General features: G+C 34.3%; 1 protein-coding gene across 2 annotated transcripts in view; it reads right to left on the bottom strand.

The window, feature by feature from the left end:
- The window catches only part of ANKRD13C (ankyrin repeat domain 13C), an 86,372-nt gene that overhangs the window by 16,316 nt on the left and 48,040 nt on the right, over positions 1-22,016 (bottom strand). Inside the window, exons 7-9 of one of the 2 annotated variants that reach the window (XM_072754911.1) lie at positions 17,743-17,887; positions 12,606-12,737; positions 9,150-9,311 (exon numbers count right to left, since the gene is read on the bottom strand). In XM_072754911.1, coding sequence (XP_072611012.1) covers positions 9,150-9,311; positions 12,606-12,737; positions 17,743-17,887 — 439 coding nt within the window. The remainder of the gene's footprint in view (positions 1-9,149; positions 9,312-12,605; positions 12,738-17,742; positions 17,888-22,016) is intronic. The other variant, XM_072754910.1, reaches the window with a different exon arrangement.

Raw genomic sequence — 22,016 nt, 5'->3', positions numbered from 1 at the left:
ATTTTAGCTATTGAGCATAGGCATTACATAGTTCATTTTATTTTAGGCAGATCACTCTCAGAGCAGTATGTAAGTTACAGACTGATCTCAGGAATCCAAATGAGAAACGGTAATAGCATACTATTTCAAAATGGAAGGAAAAAAACAGATTGAAGAAAACTTCAAGATTTTGTGACTGATGACACAGGGGTAAGGAGAGCTAAGAAGTCTAAGGACAAATTTCAGGTTGTTAGCTTGGGTAATGGTAGTAGATAATGGTGCCACCACTCAAGATAGAGAAGAAAGACAGGAAGGAGGAATAAAACTGTTTGATCAGATTCAAACATACTAATTTTATTTTTATTTATTCATTTGTTTTAAATAAACTCCACACCCAGCATGGAGCCCAGCGTGGGGCTTGAACTCACAACCCTGAGATCAAGAATCAGACACTTAACCGAGTCACCCAGGGGCCCCTACACATACTAAATTTTAGAGCACTACAGAGCTGATGATTAGGAGTAGTCACAATTGAAACTATATTCTGGGTGAGAGTGATCAGTATTTATATGGTAAACAGAAGCAACATCAGATAGGTATCTAACCAAGAAGACATTAGAGACTACTAGTTGTTCACCCAGTATCTATTCTCCTATTCTTTATTGTGTGTAAAAAAAAAAAAAAAAAAAAAAAAAAAAAAAGCCTCTCATTCAAATTTGCCTGGACATATGACTTCCTAGACTAAAGACTTCTTTTCCAGCCATCCTGGAAAAGGATGCTAAGTGTTACCATGTTATTGAGTTCTAACCAATGGGATGTGAGCAGGGTGATGTGTGCAACTTCTGATTGGATTTACAAACAAAACAGGCAAGTCCTTTCCTTCCAAATTCCTATTAGGAATTACTATTCCTGCTAGCTGGAATATTACACAGGTAATAAACGATCTTATACTATGTAGATGAAGAGTCACATCTAAGAATACAGAGAAGTAAGACAAAAAAAGACTAGGTCTGAGATTAACCCGCAGAGCAGAGAAACCACAAACTCAAATTTTTTACATGAGAAAAAAGCAACCAATACCAATTTAATACATATAATGAGATGCTACACATACTACTATAGCAGGTGGCAATGACTTAGAAGAATGACAAGCAGGCATAAAAGGCGGTTAGTGACCCTTATAAATATTGTGACAAGATATTAGGTAAAACGGTATCCTGTGATACTGCAAAAGGGAGGCAGATACATGCTAACAGAACCTGTAATTCTGAGGGAAGAGACTGGAAAAATTTAAGACTCCTGCTCCAACCCAGAACTACAGCAAAGGCTAATCTCACCTCCATCCAAATCCCATCTAGGCAACACTGCTTAACATTTGTCTACTCTTCCTTCCAGTTTAGTTAATGCTTGTGTACATTTGGCTATAACTGGTTTATATATATATATTATATGTGTGTGTGTATAAATATACATGTATATGTATATACACATGTATATATGTACATATCATGTATATACATATACATTTTTATATGTGCAACACATGTGTACACATACATATTATGCATATATATATATGCATATTATCATAGTAAAGACTCCCTCGCCAGGCATGATTAGACAATGTATAAAGTATGTCACAAGTATATTTTTTCAGGTAAAAAACTTCTATAAGCATCTCTATTGTTTCTAGTAGAATTCTTTCTAAACTGTACATTGCACATTACCCAGCTTATAAAAAGACTATAATGAATCTAATTTAACCTTTTACTGAGTACTTCATCTCATCATGGTACCAATTATTATGTTTTAATAAGGTCTTTCCTAATGTGTTTATTCTCATTGATCTTTTGTTATATACTGACACTTGCAGCTAAACCCTTCAGTGTTCCCTCTACATTGTTACCTTAGCTGTCTAATAAAATAGGAAGACATGAAAGCTGCCACAGGACAGCAGATGGCTTTCAAATGTTATTTCCCAAAATCAACAGGCTCTGTAACTGAAATGTCATCAAACCTTTCCTCATAATTAAAGGCAAAAATTCTAATGACTGTTTTCCCTGAAGCATACAAAAAATATACTTTTTTAAATGTATTACTAGGTTTCCTATTATTCAATTATATGGCAAAGATTTCTAGCAGTTTAAGACATTCATGTCTTTTATATCTATGTATTCCTATTGAGATTTTATATATTTAAAAAAAAAGACATTAGTGGATCTTAACTCAGTATTCTCTATATATAGTTGGCACAAAGTAAATGCTTTTACCAAAGACTCTTATATCTAGGGTATAAACAGGGCATTATTCCCTCCTCCAATAATAATTAGTTGGAACAAAAAGGAAAAAGAGCACCAATCAGTGCTCTTAAGAATTTAAGCATCAGTGACTTAAGAATTTCTGAGGACTTAAATTTTATTATAAAAATACCTTGTCAAAAATATGTACTAAATATTAAAAACATGTCTGGAAAGGAAAGGAAGAGGAGGCATGGCAAAACTAGTTAAATGGCAAATAATTGCTCCTAAATGCTATCTAAAAGCTATTTCTTATAGAAATCAAAACAAATATTTGCCTTAAGAACAAAAAATCTCAAAGATATTCATTTACAATAAAGAATATAAGTTTATTCTGAAGAGAATTAGACATTTAAAAAACTGAAATTCTATTAAAATGTGGCTTCAGGGACGCCTCGGTGGCTTAGCGGTTGGGTGCCTGTCTTCAGTTCAGGTCGTGATCCCGGGATGGAGGATCAAGTCCCACATCGGGCTCCCTGCATGGAGCCTGCTTCTCCCTCTGCCTGTGTCTCTGCCTCTGTCTCTCACTCTGTGTCTTTCATGAATAAATAAATCTTTAAAAAAAAAATTTGGTTTCAAAATATAATATTGTCATGTTTTTTGAAAACAATCAGAATAGTCCTATGTATTTTCTAGGTTCTTGAAATTTTCAATAATGCTCCAAGCCAAAAATAGTTTTTATACCAATATGTGTTCTATACACATAATTTTAAAAACATCACAATACTGATTTTTCTTTTTAACATTTACCAGTAGCATCTTTCCAGAATTCTATCTTAAGGTTCCCCCACTCCCTTTCCAACTTCAGATTCCCAATATTTTGAAAGAATTGCTAAGACATATTAAATATCTGAATATACAGCAAGAAACAACTGTAACACAGACATCTTGGGGTAAGGGTCCTAAAATTGAAACCTGCCTTTGACATTCTAGTTTTGTGACTTCATATAGATTAATGTCTTTAAACCTCGGTTTCCTTTCTCTAAAAGGGGACAATGAAACTCATCTCATTAGGCTATTATAATAATTAAACGAAATGATGTATGAAACACTTAATAAAATGCCCATGCTAAAAGCAACTCCAAAGTTTTAAGCCAACATAAATATGAAAACAACTTGTTAAGATGAATATGGATTCAGTTTTTTACTGTAGAAACTCAATTTGAGTTTATGGTACTTCATTCAAATTAGGCCACTGGAGAATCCTTTTCTATTTCTATACATTTGAGTAACTAATCTATATTTCACCCTGACTTGAAAGTTAATAAAGCATTATGTTGATTTGTGTTGATTTATTTTTGTACTACCAAATATGACCTAGCAGCTATTAATTTCAATACTGGTATATATTCTTTTAAACTCTGTTAAAATTTTAAACATAGTTCATCATTAAATGACTCTTGAATTCAATGGATCCTTCCCTTTACTCTTTTTGACCCCAATTTTTAAACTTTACATGTTAATTAATATATACCTTTCCTAAAAAGCTTATGTAGGTTTAAAGAACTATACCTTCCTAAAATTATCTACAAAATGCATTCAAATATTTCTCTTCTCCTTTAATGCCACTATCGAATATAATTAAACCGATATCAGTTTCATGTTGCTTTTCATGTGTTAGCAAATTGTGTCTAGGAGAAATACACACACACAAAATACACCGCTGATTTGTATGTCTTTTTATAATTACATTTATCAATTCTATTTTGGTGTTCTTTCATCCTGTACCTACCTGATTCAACCAAATCAAATTATATGTATAGATGAGTATCTGACAGAATTACTGTTTTCTTTAAATTTCTTCTAAATATTTATAATTGAACTTCAAAAAGATTCTCAAATGTAATTCTTCAGTTCTTCCCTATCTAAAGTCCAAACAATACATAACGAGATACGTATTTTCTTTATTCTAAAACAATTAAAAATGTAATCTTACAAGGATTGTAGAGCTAACAAATAATAATATAGCCATGCCTCTTAGTAATTCTTAAGAAATTACTCATGCCAGATTGAAAATTAGTATAATGATTTTTAAAAATTCACATGTATAAAAAAAAAATCTCTTCTAAGGTCAGGAAAAAGGCATGATACCTGATCTCAACACTTATTTATTCAATATTATATTGGTGTTACTTCCCAGTGCAATAAGAAAAACAAAGGCTAAAAGATTGGCAAGGAAATATGATCATCTGTAGAAAATCCTAAAGAGTCTATAAAAACTATATAACTAATATATTAATTTAGCAATATGGACAAATCATATGTATTTCTATATGCTATAATGGAATGCCTAGAAAATGAAATATAAAAACATTACCATTTATGAAAGCACTAAAAAATACTAAATGCTTGAGAGAGACTTAGTAAAATATGTGTAAGATTGGTATGCTAAAAACTACAAAACACTTCTGAGGTAAAACTATAGAAGATCTAAATAAATGGAGAGATATACCATGTTCATAAAACAGAAGACTCAATATTTTTAAGATATCAAGTTCCCTTACTTTAATTTATAAATTCAACACTACCCCAATAAAAATTCCAGCAGGTTGTGATTCAGTGGAGGAAGGATAGACCTTTTTTTTTTTTTCTTTTAATGATGCTAAATCAACTGGACATCCAAGCCAAAAAAATAAACCTTGGTCATACATCATATCTTATACAAAATTAACTAATTCATGGGCTTAGAAGTAAAATGTAGAAATATAAGAGTTTGAGCAAAAACATATAGGAGAAAATCTTAGGGACCTGGAGCTAAGCAGAGTGTTTTTAGATTTGGTGGAAGTCATAAAACAAAAACTGATAACCTGGATCTTATCAAAATTAAAGACTTTTCCTCTTCAAAAGACCAGTTTAATAGGATGAAAAAATGAGCTACAAAGTAGGAAAAAAATATCTGCACACACATCTGACAAAGAACTAGTACCTAGAATGTATAAAGAACTTTAAAATTTAACAGTAAAGAAACAAACTAGACAATGGGCAAAAGACCTGAAGAAACATTTTATCAAAGAGGATATAAATCTGTATATTTTATGGCAAATAAGCACATGAAAATATGAGCACTGAAATATCATTAGCCATTAAGGATATGCAATAAAACCACAATGACACAGCACTGTTCACTATCCGTTATGTACTAAATGCCTATCTCTCCAAAATTCACGTGTTAAAACTCTAACCACCAATGAGATGGTATTTGAGGTGGGGCCTTTGGGAAGTAATTAGATTTAGATGAGGTCATAAAGTGGGACCCACATGATGGGATTCCTGTCCTCATAAGATAAGGAAGAGACCAGAGTGCTCTCCCCCACCTAAGAACACAGCAAGAGGTCATCTGTAAGTCAGTAAGAAAACCCTTATCTGGGAAGCAAATAGCCAGCATCATGACCGTGGTGTTCCCAGCCTCTAGAACTGTGAAAAATAAACCCTTGTTGTTTAAGCCATCCAATCTACTGTATTTTGTTAGAGAATGGAAAATGGAAAACATTTTGGCAGTTTCTCATAAAACTAAACATGTTAACTACCATCCAATCCATTAATTGTACTCTTCATTGCACTTGGACCTGAATGAAGAAATCCCCCCCCCCCAAGAGAGGGATGTGTGAGGGAGTTCTGAATGGACTAAAGCAAGGGCAGGATGTGGGCATTCTAGAGATGAGTGCTGAAAAGCACTTCACTACCTCCATTTGACCTCAGGCTGTACTTTCTAATTAAGTTCTTTCCAGTCATTTTTTGACTCAGGCGAAAAACCCTACAAGCAAAGGATCCCTTGTTAGAAACCCAGACTATTCCCTCAAGCAATAAGAACTGCCCTGACACCAGCAAGACCCCGCTAATTGATCCCAAGACAATGATCAATCTGACTTTTACTGTTCAGCAGCATGTGCCCACTGAGCTTTGTCCCACATTTTCCTTACATAAACCCAGAAGTATTTTCAGCACTTTGGACAGTCTTTGAGACTTCAGTTAACTATCTTCCTGGTGTTGGCGTCACGAAAATAAATTCCTTCCTTATTTCACAACCACTTGTCTCTCTGCTTTTGGATCTTGCCGGTGGCAAGTAGCTGAACCTGGTCTGTTCATTGGAGCTGGGCGTTCTTGGACACTTGGGCCCGATTACAGTACGAACAGTACACAGAGTAGATAAATCAGACAACTGGCATGAACTGTCCTCTAGAGCCACCAGGGCGGTGAGGCACACAAGGTCTGATGGCCCACTCCTCCAGGGCCCCTCTCCCCATATACCCCTCAAACATACACACAAACACATACACAAGCTTCACACATTCCCAAAGAGAGCATTTATCTCAGAGAAATAAAGACTTCTATTCACACAAAAACCTACAGGTGAATGTTCATGGCAGCTTTATTTGAAATGACCTAAAATTGGAAACAACCCATGTTTCCTTCAACAGGTGAATAGTTAAGCAAACTATGATACATTCACAACATTGACTACTACTCAGCAGTAAAAGGAACAAACTATTGACTTACACACCAACTTGGAAAAACTACCAGGGAATTAAGCTGAGTGGAAAAAAAAAATCTCAAAAGGTTATGTGCAATATCCTTGAAGTGACAAAATTTTTTAAATGGAGAAACAGATTAATAGTTGCCAGGGATGAAGGACAGGGAAGGCGCAAAAAGGCAGAAGGTGTGCCTATACAAGGGGAATATGAGGGATCTTGTGGTGATGGACATGTTCTGTATCTTGACTGGAAATGTAAATATCCTGGTTATGATACTGTATTACTGTTTTGCAAGACGTTTGTTGCCATTTGAGAAAACTGGGTGAGGCATATTCTTAGGACTATGTATTTGAACCTATAGTTATTTCAGAATAAAAAGATGAATTAAGAAAAATCAAGCAGACCTTTATGTAAAAATTGATCTATATATTTAACATCATCCTAATCAAAATCCCACCAAGTTTTTTATCTTTTGTAGAAACTGACAAGTTGAATTTAAATATTCATCAATCATCATCGCCTATATATAGTTCAAGGGCTATGCTTTACACAGGAACTGTTTCTTCCAATTTCTGATCAGAAGTTGAAAGCTTGTTTAGTTAATTTATTTCATATTATTTGGTTCTATTACATACCTCTTTGGAATTAAACTATATTTTAAGTTCAAAGTTCAAAACTACTGCTGATTAAAATGCCATTTAAACAGCCCTTGAACAATTCAGGTGCATCAGGTTATAATTTCTGCCCTGAAGAAAATCAAGTTGTATACTGTTAAGTTTAAATGTAGTTAAAAAGACAACCGAAGACAAATGGCTGGCTAATGGCCCAAGAAATTCTAGTCTATAAAGTTTTGTTTCTGTGTATTCATCCCAAAATAGTTTACTGCCAAACTTAAACATAGGTAGCAATACCTACCACGACAACAAAATCTTTTTTTAACAAAATCATTTTTTAAAAAGACAAGTTCAATAAAATCTTAATCAAAATGCAAGTCCAAAGAAATGGCCTTTTGTCTGGTCAATAATGGAAGAGGGTAGCAGCTGTGTCAAAGACTGAGCTCAGCATTCTCTCTCTCAGTTCATCTCCATTTCTATTCCCTGAGCATATCGTGTCCTACATCTCCTACTGACCAAGAGATCAGTTAATACCAGAAGTCTTCCAGAAAATGAAGTCCTGTAGGCTCTAACCCAAGGCCAAAAGAAAAACGAATACAAAGAGGATCTGGCAGGAAGGGGATGGGATCACACTACACTGGCATAATCACAATATTTCCTTAACATTTAATGAGGATTCTTAAACATTTTATATTCTGCACTTATTTAACTAAATAAACTATGGCTGATTCACTAAACACATGAGCTTTCTAAAAAACTGAAATATTTTCCACACACACAGCATCACCATGAATTAGCTGGAACCTGACATACTATTCTGAAACAGTTTATCCCTAAAACATAATCTAGCATAATACCAGAGGAGAAAGACCACACATTCACAGATTCAAGCCTCCTCATAGTAACCTTCAATCTTTTTTACTCCTGTAAGTCATATTTTACACTTCAAACCAGCACTCACACATTTCATTAGGTAATAATAATAATACCGTATTACATGTGATGTGCTCTGGTTTTACTCTAACATCTTTACTTAGGTTCTCATTTTTTTCTCTTTTAAAAAAGGATGGTCATAGCCCACTAGATTAATTTCATAACCTACTAACGGGTCCCTATGCTGCCTTTGATTTGAAAAGCACTGCTTATAACTGTAGTAAAATGTTAACATTTGGGGAATCTTGATGAAAATATCGAATTCTTTGTACTGTTTTCTTGTACTTACTTGTAAATCTAAAATTGTCAAAATAAAAAATAAATTTAAGAATCCATCCAATTCATCTTATGAGGAAATAAGATTGCAGACGCAATGATGATGTCTCATAGACCTTTGTATCTCCTAACTTCCCCTCCCCTTTCCCTACTGTCACACAATTCTTTGCATATAGCATGCTCTCAAGATATACATGCTGAATACAACTTATGGGAAGTTACAGCTTAGAAATGACTTCATAAGAGAGGTAATTCTTTAGCTGGGCCTTCAAAGCAACACAAGGTTTCAGTTGGTGAAGCAGGAAAGATATGCAAAGGGACACAAATTAAAATTTAACACTGGGTTTCATGCTTACAAAATGATTTTAATCTATTAATGAAGACTCAGAGGCCAAGAATAGATTCACAAAAAACCACCAGAGGCGCTATCACAGAAAAATAAAAGGTGATAGCTAGTTAAAAAAACAAAACAACCCCTATGGGTGTACTTAGTGTACTGATTAAATTCACTGAGTGCCAGGAATGAAGTCTATCCCCTCTCTCCTTAGCACGTTATAAATTAGAAGTAAATATTATACCTCAAAATTCTGTTCCATTATGTTTCCACCTTTACTCAAACTCTCCATAATGGCCTTATTTCGAAGAATATCTTCTTCACTAAGGTGTTCTCTTCTTTTTCTTGATTCTAAAACAAGTCCATTCACCAGATAAAAGTCTGCCAAAAAGTTTCCTACTCTTTCCTAAAACAAAATTAAATAATCAAAATAAAATATTAAAATATTTCAAAATAACAAAATGAATTAAGTTTATCTTAAGTTTTAAAGATTAAAAAGAAAGTTTCAAATATACATGTTTTTCCACAAACATGTAGTTTTTAGGTAAAAATAAATACTTCTTCGGTAATTGAGCTTATCAAATTATCTCAATTATATACAAAATTACACATTTCACATTTGCAAAGGAAAATTTAAAACACACAAGATATATTATAATCTGCAAATGATTAAATCTAAATAAAAATACCACATAGTATTCCTTTAGAATCTACTCCCAAGTAGCACAAAGCTATCTGAAAACTTTATTTAGCTGATAGTCAAACACCATGAGTAACAAGGAGGGGTCAGGGATAATTACTGTTCCCATTTTACAGATAGAAAAAAAAAAAGTGGAATGAAAATAAATATTCTAATTCACACAGGAATCTCTAGCACACCTAGAATTAATTACCTGTTCCAATAATCTATTCTGTAACAGGATCTAACTTCGAGTTACAGTTGATTGCTTCTTTCAATAAAGAAGAGAGAACAGAATGGTCTTGCTGACCAATACAATTAAGTGTTTACATTATGGATTTGGGTAAGAAAACTCAAGTGATATAAATGTTACCAAGAAAAGAGTTATTACTTCCTTTCAATGAAGTCCTCCTTCAACATTAACCTTTACCTTTTTCAGACCCGTGAGTGGTCAGTTTCAAATACCTTACTACAAAACCCACGATCAATAACTTACTGAAAACAAACTTCCCATTTCTACCTGTATGCAAATCACCTGGTCCCATCTTACTGATATTTTTTGGCATTCCAAAACTGTGTTTAGAGTTAATTCCATGTACACCTTACTTTTGGTGGCCTCCTTACCAGTCACCAAAAAGTTAGGCATTCTGCAACTGTTTCTACCTACAAAATGGGAACCATAATTATTACTGACTCCCTCCTTACCTGTCAAAGATTTTAGAAGATCACCTAGACGCTGTTCAAGAGCTTTAAGCTGCTTAGCAGTAGCACTAGATGAATAGCAGCTTCAATTTTTATCTTCTCTTGAGGTGATCCTTCTAATGCTGTCCAGAAGAACAGAGTACAAACAAATAAGACTTCAAACCGACAAATGGACTGCAGTGTGGGAGTTCACAACTGGAAATCCCATAATACTATTTGTTGCCAAATAGGCTTAGAAAATAAAGTTGATGAGCCTACATCTAACAGTGAGAATCTTTCTGTGGTTGAGAAATACTCAGGAGATAATTCTCAGTTTTTGAAATCTTAAAATGAAAAAGCATTTATTAAATTATCATATCAATAAAAATTATAAGTGTATATTCTTCAAAATCCAGCCATTCCATTTTTTTCTATCTATAACAGACAATGCAAAGGCATGTAAATGGATGGCAAACAAAACATCATTTGTAATAGCAGAAAACTGGACACAAATGTGTGTCATTCATCAAAATGTCCATAAATAAGAGACTAGATAAACTACAATATATCCATACTATGGAATACTATGCAGTTGCTAAAAAAGAATGAATGGTACTGCTGATAAGAAAAAGCTTTCTAAACATACTAAAGAGTAAAAAAAAAAGTTGCAAAACAAAAGACATAATACAACACTAGAAAAAATAAATATCAACCACTAAAGATACATATTACCATGGATACGTATTAACGTATTTACAGCATAAGAAAGGTCTAGAGGATATATAAATGGATAATCCTCTACAAAGTATTCTAGGGATTGAGTAGTGATATAGTGGCACTTTACAGGTTTATGTATAAGGTTGTATGGTGATTAATTTTGTGTCAACTTGGCTAGACTGTAGTGTCTAGCTATCTGGTCTAATACCTGTCTAGATGTTGCTGTGGAGGTATTTTTTTAGATGTAATTCACAGTTAAACCAGTGGACTTGGAATAAAGCCAGTTAGCCTCCATAATGTAGGCAGACTTCACCCAAACAAATACAGACCAAAGAGCAAAGACTAAAGTTTCCCAAAGGAAAAGCAATTCTGACTCAAGGCTGTAACATAGAAACCCTGCCTGAGATTCCAGCCTATTGATTTTAGACTCAAGACCGTTATCAACTCTTCTCTGAATTTCCAACCTGGTAGACTGCTCTACAGATTTCAGAATGGCCAGCACCTATACTCATTTAAGTCCTTTAAATAAATCAATCTCCCCTACACCCCTCCCTCCTTCTCTCTCTATATCCATATGTTATATATAGATATACATGTATCTATGTGTTTTAGATATATAGAGATACAGAAAGAGAGATTTCCTACTGATTTCCTCCTAAGAGAACTCTAATATAAGCTATTTTTGTTTTTCCAGTAAGAATATATTAGATTTCTATGTATAAGGAAACATAATTTTTAAAACATAATTGTTAAAAGCAATAAATCTTGACCTTCACCTATGTGATGATTTATTCTTTTTTTTTTTAATATTTTTATTTTTAAGTAATCTCTACACCCAATGTGGGACTTGAATTCACAAACCCAGAATCAAGAGTTGCATGCTCCCCTGACTGAGCCAGCCAGGTGCCTCTGTGATGATTTATTTTTAATTTTATTTAAAACTTTAAAAAAGGCTTCTTCATATATCTAATTAAAATTTTTTAAATATATTTTGAATAATCTTATAGAACCTCTTGCTGACAAATGCAATGAGAATTATGGAAAGAATTTACAATTCACTAAGGGAACGAACCTCCACAGAAATTTAATTTAATGATAATGTTATAGAAATGAAAGCTTATTTTAGTCATATATACAGAATACTGAGAAACTGTGAGTGAGCAGTTTGGAAGTCTAAAAGTGGAAAGGAAAAAAAAAAAGACCCAGGGAAACGAATTCAAAAGTGTATCCCTCTTTGCCATCTTCTTAAGGAATAAAAGCATAAGAAATGTAATAGAACCATGTGAAGACACTGCTCCCAGCAAACAACAAGGTAGCTGACAGCAAGAATCTTTCTCAACAAAATTCAAATGAGCTAAACTTTCTCTCTTGGCTTTTGTAAGAGTATCTTCCAATTCTGTAAACAACCATTATAATTCCTTATCTGGATTCAGGAGAAGGAATAAACCACTGGAAGACAATTCAGTAAGCTACTTCTTCCTGCATCTCCATCATATTACTTTGGCAATATTAATTGTTCATTATTATTAATATATGAATAATGAATAATAATTATTATTATTATTAATTGTTCATTAAATACTGAACAATTTTTAAAGTTGAAAAATCAAGATTTGTACATACTGTTTTATCTTCCCGAAAAAGCCATCCAGTTTGGGCACGCGTGAAAGAAATTGATTTGGTTGATAAAGTTGCAGAGTAAATATCACTACTCATTAAAATGTCAACCTCCTCTTCTGTTTCCATCTCTGATTCCTGCAGTGGGGGTAAAAGGTAAATATAAGAATCTAGATTTTCAAAAGTTATTAGTCCTACATATGAAAATATCAACAATTAAAATGTTACAGATTTCAAAAACCAAAAAAGGACAGATTCTAAAACATGTGAAGTGCTACTTATTCTAAAAACCAATTACAGAAGTTTAAACTCTTTATCTCTAAAGTTAGAATTATGACTAATTATAAATCTATAATTACAGGGTACATGAAATCCAGTACTTTTATATTGTTAGAGATATGTTATGGAAACAATACTGGATTACCCATTATAGAAATATAGAATAAACAGAGCAATTTTAAAAGATTAAGAATTAAGTTGAGAGGTCTGAGACAAAATTCCAATATAAAGGTTTTCCTTAAATATAAATCAGTCTTACTTTAATTCTTTCTACTCCAAAGACCCACCACTATCATTTGAGCCTTTCTTTCCCAAAAGCTATAAGTAGAAGGAAGAGAAGTAGAGCAGAAGGGAAGGAGAGAAGGGAGGAAGGAAGGGAGGGAGGGAGAGAAGGAAGGATGGGTATGGGAGGAAGGGAAGAAGGAAGGGAGGGAGGGAGGGAGGGAGGGAGGAAGGAGATCCTTTCTATATTCCTTATAGACAGAAAGGGAATCCAAAAATATCAACCCATGGTTTCAAAACTTAATAATCAGTCTTGTTTCAGGCTTATCCTCTCCATACTCCCCAGTGCTGGTATATAATAATTGATTAATAATAATTTTTTTAAGTGAGAAAAAAAAGGTTTGTGCTTCCTTCAGGGACAGAAGACTAAATAACCAGGTAAAGAAGGGTAAATGAGTAGGTATAAAATGAGATTCTATTCTATAATAGGCCAAGAGGGACTCTGATACTTTGGACTCCAGGGTCTTAAGGGGAAATAGAAAGAGGAAACAGGTAGAACCTAGAGAGGTGACAAGGGAATAAGAATTGTCCAAGGAGTTTTAAAATTTTTATTTAAATTCAATTAATTAACATATAATGTATTATTGGTTTCAGAGGTAGAGCTCGGTGATCCATCAATCTTATATATCACCCAGCACCCTCCTTAATGCCCATCACTTCTTATCCTGTCCCTGCACCCCTCCCCTCCAGCAACCCTCATTTGTTTCCTATGGTTAAAAGTCTCTTATGGTTTGTCTCCCTGTCTGATTTTGTCTGGTTTTAGTTTTTCCTCTCTTTGAGGGGCATTTCTACAGTTTGTCTTTGGGGTTTCATGATGACTGGAGGCTCTATTTCCCATCATTCCGGATTTCCAGCTTCCCAAGATGCCCATTTTCTCTTCTTCACCACCAAACTTCACCCAGACATAGTCAATTGCTGAATCTATGAGTCTATAGAAAAGAATACCTTGGTACTAGGACAGTGCCATTTCCTTCACCCTTTACAAGTGAAGAATGCTAAAGCTATAAAAGGTGAAAATGTAGTCCTAGCAACCAAACTGATTCTGAACACAATTGTCTAAAGAAAAACTTTGGCTGGCAGAGGTTGCAAAGAACTGTTAGATATTATGTTTCAAATATACTGTAAATTAATTAGGAGTTCATGTATTAGCTTGGGAACAATGCTGTATACAACATGGTCTATGAAGAAAACTGCCTTAAGTTTCAAAAACCCTCTTTTCAAATAAACTTTTGGAACAGAACTCTTCTGTTCTTCTGAGTAGCTGTGACAGAGACCATCTGGCCCAAAAATATATCTAAATATCTAAAATATTTACTATTTCTCCCTTTACAGAAAGAGTTTGCCAAACTCTAGCCTAGAATGTACTGATGTGCTATATTAGGTACCAGGGAATACAACTAAAGGAACCACGGGGAGCAGAGGAAAAAAGCCATACAATGAATATAGTATCAGAAGCTCTATGGTACCAGATTTAGTAGGAGCATAAACAAAACAATGGTCACCTAGCAAGGGAGGAAGTGACACTAGGTAGGTCCCTACCACTATGGAAGTGCAAGAAGAGCACTCCAGGAAGTGGAAATAATGTAACAAAGGAATGAAGCACTAAACAGCATGGTACATCTGAAAAACCACAAAGAGCTCAGTATGAAGGTACCTAAGATAGTAAGGTAAAAAGAGTCTAGAAAGGTAGGCAAAAGCCAGGTCAAGAAGGTTCCATGCCATATTAAGGAATTTGGATTTTATTCTTTAGGAAAAAGGATCTTTTAAAATATCTTTAAGGAAGGCAGTTTTCATGAATTTGCTTTCATTATTCAATCTATCTCTAGTATGTGGGATAATTTAGAAGAAGACAAGATGGGACCAGGATGATCCTTTATGAGATTTTTACAATGGACCAGTTGAGACAGAATGAAAATCTGAATAGTGGCAGTAATGGTACAACTAAAAGAGATAATTATAAGACCTTAGGAATACAGAAAGGACTACACAGATTCTCTACTTAAGAAACATGGAATAAAAGAAAATATTTCAAAAATAACTCACAGTTTTCTGGCTGAATAGAGATTAATGTCATCCATCAAAGAAAGGACAATGGGAGAGAGGGCAGGTTTGGAGTTTGGAGGAGAAAAAAACAGAATTAAGTTTTAGATGAGCTGAATTTTGAGGCACCTGGGAGACATATATCATATCCATTAGGAACTTAAATAGGTAGATCTCCCTTCGGAGATCTATCTGGGATAGAAATATATACTGGTGAATCACCAACCTATAGCAGGTAGTTCAAGATGTAGGAATGGAAGAGATTATTCTGACAGTTTGTAAAAATGAGAACCACATTAAGGGCACATCAATATTCAAGAGATGGCAAAGAAAAAGCAACAGGCAAAGAACAATAAGAAGAGATGGGAAAAGAACAATCGATCAAAGTCAAATCCTAATGAAATGATAATTTTAAGAACTGAGTCACCAACGATAGCAAATACTTCAAAGTCTGATAAAGAGAAGGTTGAAGCAAATAGAATGATTTTAGCAAATGACTCATAATTAACATCATCTAAAACCCCAAACCTATTTCCATATCCAGAACTTCCAATTCTACCATTGGCACCACATCATTCCACTCTTCAAGGTAGAAGCACTACACTCACCCTTAAATCTTTCTTTCTTTCTTTTTTTTTTAATAATAAATTTATTTTTATTGGTGTTCAATTTGCCAACATACAGAATAACACCCAGTGCTCATCCCGTCAAGTGCCCCCCTCAGTGCCCGTCACCCATTCACCCCCACCCCCTGCCCTTCTCCCCTTCCACCACCCCTAGTTCGTTTCCCAGAGTTAGGAGTCTTCATGTTCTGTCTCCCTTTCTGATATTTCCCACCCATTTCTTCTCCCTTCCCTTCTATTCCCTTTCACTATTATTTATATTCCCCAAATGAATGAGACCATATAATGTTTGTCCTTCTCCGACTGACTCATTTCACTCAGCATAATACCCTCCAGTCCATCCACTTCGAAGCAAATGGTGGGTATTTGTCGTTTCTAATGGCTGAGGAATATTCCATTGTATACATAGACCACATCTTCTTATCCATCATCTTTCGATGGACACCGAGGCTCCTTCCACAGTTTGGCTATTGTGGACATTGCTGCTAGAAACATCGGGGTGCAGGTGTCCCGGCATTTCACTGCATCTGTATCTTTGGGGTAAATCCCCAACAGTGCAATTGCTGGGTCATACCCTTAAATCTTTCTAATTCTCAATTCAGTACACTCAAACTACTAGCAAGTCACAGTCTTTAATTCTTGGAAATATAAGTTATAATTTCTTTAAGTATTCATTGCACCACCCGTATCACTTCTCAACTGTAAAACTGTAAAAAGTAAAAACTTTTTCCGTAAATTCCCTGCCTCTAATCTCTCCCTTTTTCCAATCCATCCACAACATACTGGTTGTGTGGTGTTGAAGATGTCATTTAATATCTATAAGCCTCAATTTTCTAATCTGTAAAATGGAGATAATAAAACTATTTGCTCTGACAGATTATTTTAAAGATTTAATGAGAAAAGCTACATGTAAAGCACCTAAATTACTTGTGGATCAAATCAATACCTTATTTAAGAATCTATGACTCTCTGTTGCCAACTAAAGCAGATTCTGTTATTTTATCTGGCTTTTAAAGCCTCTTATAAACCACATTCCCATGCTCAATAACAGAAACCTTCACCACGGTCAAGTAGATCTCTTTTCTGCTTCTGAAACAGACCATCCTCATTCCCTCTCTCCTGACTTTATTCATTCTGTTTCCTCCACAAGGAATATCTTCTCTTCCATCTAAAACTTCATTGCTTACTGCCATCTTAGGCACCACAAAGAAAATAAAAAAAAAAAAAAAAAGCAACAGTGGCAAAATAAAATGTTGATTTAAAAACATCTTTAAGGTATCAATGATATAGCGGCACCGAAAAAGCTTTTTCTTTGGTTTATAGCAGGGAATGGGACATTCAGGGAACAAAGGATAAAGATAACGTATATATGACTCTTCAGTGGTGCTTGTGGAGGCAATAACAACAGGACGTGACAGAAGGAAAAGATAGAAAAGATAGAGAAAGGAAAAGAGATAGGAAAGGATAGAGAAAAATAGCCAAAGACTTAAGGACAGTAAAAGAGTACAAAAAGAGTACAGACAGCCAAAAGAGATGCCGCTATTAGGGAGACAAGAGATGATCAGCAACATTAAAAGAAGCTAAGGTAGCAAGACAATAAATGGTCAAAGGGCCAGCACAGGTTCAACGAATGAGTGCTACAAAGGAGAAGTCAAGCAAGTCGGAGTTCATTTAACTAGGAGATCATCAATTATGAGCAAATAGTCTCAATGGAATGGTCACGATGAAGACCAGAAAAATAAAAAAATAAAAAAATTAAAACGAAATTTAAAGCTAGTTGTAAAGAAATGAAAGCTTCGGGAATGAACCATCTCACTTAAGACTTTATGACTCTAAAACAATTACACTGAAGCTTGGTTGCATACATACACATTTAAAAAAAAGCATTTAGAGAAATACCGAGAAGACGACATGCTCACCTCATGGTGTATTCGCTGATAAACTTTTTGTTCATTGTCTAACACTACAAAAGATTCAGAGGGTGCCGCATCCCCATTGAAAATGAAGCTTAAATCCCCTCGTTGGCACTTCATGTCAGTAAAGTCTATGAGAGTAGTGTCAAGCCTGTGAAAGATGGGGAGATGAGAAATCCTGGCAAATGAAATTTTGATAAAACTCCATAATAATTAAACAAGCTTTGTTGCTTCTAAACTCAAACCGAGATGCTAACACCGTATTTCAAAGTCAAACTTCTAAGGAAAGTTACAGTATCTTATTTAAAAACACTGAAAGAATATTTAAATATACATTCCATTTTTCCCTGTATTTCATTTTCTGAATATGTACTTTATTAATCCAGCAAGGAAAAGATTGTTTCCACATTGTTCAAATATCTCCCTAACTATATACCTTGTTCCCTACCATTGCCCTTACTTCAACTACTCCACAGAAGTTACGTCAACTGTGAAGGGCATTAAAGGAAAGAAGACTTGTCTAACATTCTTTGATCCCAATAAGACCGTGCTGCTAGCTCAGCAGAGTCCCTAAGGAGGGTACAGCAGCAAGGATGGACCACATTCTTAGATTAAGGGCCGTGTGTCCAGTCTTGCTCTTTTGATCTACATCTGTGCCTATGCCTAACCATCTGATACCAAACCTTGCTTCATCCCTCAACTACATAAATCATTTAACTTACTCCAAATTCTTGTCCTTTCTGTTTGACTTCCCAGATTCGGATTAGCATTCTCTCTCCCATCATCTCCACAGCCTAAAAACCTTATGGATCAGTCCTTGTGTATTTATCATACTCTTTGGTAACCAAGGCCTGGCATGCCCCAGCCCAATGGATCGGTCTCAAATAAATTCCACAAACCACCTTGCTGAAATGAGGGATAACACTAGAATGGAAAAGCTTACAAGCACCCTGAAGTGCTTCAATCTTAACACCAGGCTTTGTAGGAGGCCACATTAGGATCTCACTTACTGGCTGCTCAAAACACCACCCTTAATCTAAAAAATGGGTTGACACAGCTGTTAAGAGATGCTGATCACACCTACTGGGTTTTCAAGAATTCATTACTTCATAAGTTATTCAATTCTCATCCCAGACTAGGCAAAGGGAATGAGCATTCTTCATTTCCCTACACAGAAAAATCTGAGAACTGGAACATATCTTCTAGGCTGCATCAAAAGAGTAACTTGGGTTACATATAGTTTATCAACAAAACTAGGACCTTTTAAAAGTGAAGGTGATACTATTAATAATTTTGCCAGGACAACAGGGATGATCCAAGAGCAAATAGGGAAGTATGGTTACCTTATGTACAAGAGCCTCCTTCCTGAGCTTTACAAAATGTATACACTCCCAAAGAATGAAATCAAAAAGCCCTAAAAAAAGCAAGTCAACAATTCCCATGGGGTGAATCCTGCCTGCTGCTTTACAGCTGAATTCTAGCTCCTGGTCCACTTCCAGGGGGCCAGCTACTGTAGTAGTGCCTATACTCCTAAATATGTCCTGTTACCCCTTGTACATGTGGCATAAGAGAAAATAATGCCAGTAACAGAGGCTTATCCCCTACCTCTGTAAGATGTAGGCTACTGAAAATATCAAAAAGGAATAGATCATTTTCTATTAAGTGGTCTATCTGGACTTCGAGCTTCAGCTACCAGGGTACTCCACTTCCCCACATAAAAAAGGGAAAGAAACAGAGTAATCTCCTGCCTCCATTTCCTTCTTGCCTATCCCGGATGAGACTGGTAGGGGTTGGCAGGTAAGAATAGTGAGGAAAGAGATGCACAGAGAGACAGAGACAGAAAGACAAAGACACACTGACATGGTGACAGTTGAACCTTTTGATCTAGCCACACCGAATATCACTCATTGTCAATTTTTATTTCATTTGTGTTTTTGTAATTTTCAACTGAAAGGCTGTCCAAAACATCTTGTGCAATATCCCTGACATATTGGATGGCCTAGGAAGTTGTATTACATGCCTTATAATGATACAATTTATCATGATGGAATTTTAATGTATTAACTAGTCCTTGCTTTAAGCCTTTGAGTCTAAATATATTTTTTTGTAATTCTTATCATGTAATTAGCCATGAAAAAAAATTATATAACTGCAAAGATTTGAATAGAAAATGTTCAAAAAAATAGAAAAGAAAGTGTTCTTTTTGACATAAAAGCTTGAAAACTGCCAAGTAACACTGAAAAAGAATATAGAGCCTTCCCTTAAGACAGAAAAAGCCTGCAATGAGGCAAAGTTTGCCCTGATCATTTCACTGACTGAAATGATCAGGTATTATTATGAGGTAATCTATAACCTCATAATTATTAATAGTGAAAACATTTACTAACATTCACAACAATAAAGTTACTTACACTTTCCTATTTCCACGGAAGTATTAATTTCTCCTTGACACCAGAAAAAAATTTTAAATGATCATGTCTGTCATGAAATATAAGTAAACTTTAAAGATTTCTTTGAACATATTTTAAAATTCAGTTTCATTTGTAGTAATTTTTTTTTAAAACTGTCTCATGATATTTACATTTGAAAGTTATTTAATATAATGGATTTTTTTTTTCATTATATTCTTCTCATCTATGAAAAACCTTTGTCCATCCTAAAACCCAGCCTCTCCATTAATCTGGTAAACTTTGGTAATGAAAGCTTTAGAACCTATCACATTTCTCCTTTATCCTCAGCTGCTTTATGTAAGCCCCAGTGCTGAGTGTCTTCCTAAATTATAGTAGTTTCTCTTTAATCTATATTCTCTGACACAATTATTCTCCCTCAGGCTTTTATTCTCATGTCTCTATTTTAACCATTTTGTGGTTTTATTATTTATACTTATTATGTAATATGCATCATATCATTTACTTTCAAGTCATATATAAATGTGAAATAATTTTTTAAAAGAAACTTTTTCCTAAATCAAAGGGTCAAACACAACTAAAACTAACCTTTTTTTTTTAAAGTAGCATATGGAAAATACTACTACACTCCCAAATTATCTACCACCTTTGGCAAGCATCTATAGTAAACATTTTTACATTGATGTACAATTTATGATGAAATCATAATATAATGTTAATAGGCTACTGAAATAAATCTTATCATTATCAAAACTCTTCCTAGTTTTTCTTTTCTATTTTTCTGTATTTTGCAAGGTTTCTATAATGATCATGAATTTAATGTACATATGCACTTTCATAATTAGAAATATCTGAAGGTTATTTTTTATTTTTTTTTATTTTTTTGAAGGTTATTTTTTAAAAACAAAAACCAGAAACTTCTACTTTAATCAAATTCTACTGCTTGAGAACAATTTCCCTAGAACTAACCTTGAACTAAAGATTACTCAGAATAAATCTCAGAGTTGACTTTCTAAAATTTCTGCCTTGTGACATGGTAGGAATGGACAGGAAGTCAGAGGTCCTGGCTCAGCTATTAATTCACAACATGCGCTTATAAAAATCACTTCACCTCTCTACATTTTCTCATTTATCAAATGAAGAGTTTTTATGATATTATCTCAATATATTTCTAGTTCTAGGTCCTTACATGTCCAAATTAATATTCTGGAGATATGTAGAGCTATAGTTTTACAAAATTATTTATATAATTTATAAATACACTAAAATATGGATATATAAATATAAGTTGGCAGTTCACTAGTATTATACACATCTTACATATGTATAATTTATAAATATACCTGTATTAATACAAAGTTTAAGATACAAAGAATGATAAAAATAAAACTCTAAACTGAGTAAAATAAATAATTACCCATCAGATCCAAAAATCAATCTTAATTTTAAAAAGAAAAAGAAGAAAATTAAAATTAGCCTTAAAGTGTGCACTAGAAGGAACAGATGATTAGACAGATGGACAGAGGAGGGAGGGTATGAGAGGGATGGAGAAAAAAGGACAAGAGTTGGGTCTTCCTTATGTGTGTCCCTATTCCCCAAATAGTCAGGATCAGAGATAACCATCTTAAATCTTCTCATTTTAAGATCCTGTGATCTTCACTCTGATTGCCTCCTAGATAGTCAGCAGTTGAATAAGAATACCTTTGATTTAGTCAAGATTTTATATCTTTGGTTTCTTCTCTGCAGGATGTCTCAAGATAAAATGTTGTGCATATATTACAACATGTTTAAGTTATAAAATACTACATCCAAATGCAACCTATTAATACAGAAAGAAAAGCTTCCTCTAAATCTCAATTTTCTGTTACTCAG

Source organism: Vulpes vulpes, chromosome 3 (genome assembly GCF_048418805.1).
Source record: "Vulpes vulpes isolate BD-2025 chromosome 3, VulVul3, whole genome shotgun sequence".
NCBI lineage: Eukaryota > Metazoa > Chordata > Mammalia > Carnivora > Canidae > Vulpes > Vulpes vulpes.
The sequence above is the reverse complement of the archived record's forward strand: the minus strand, read 5'-3'. Positions and strand labels throughout refer to the sequence as shown.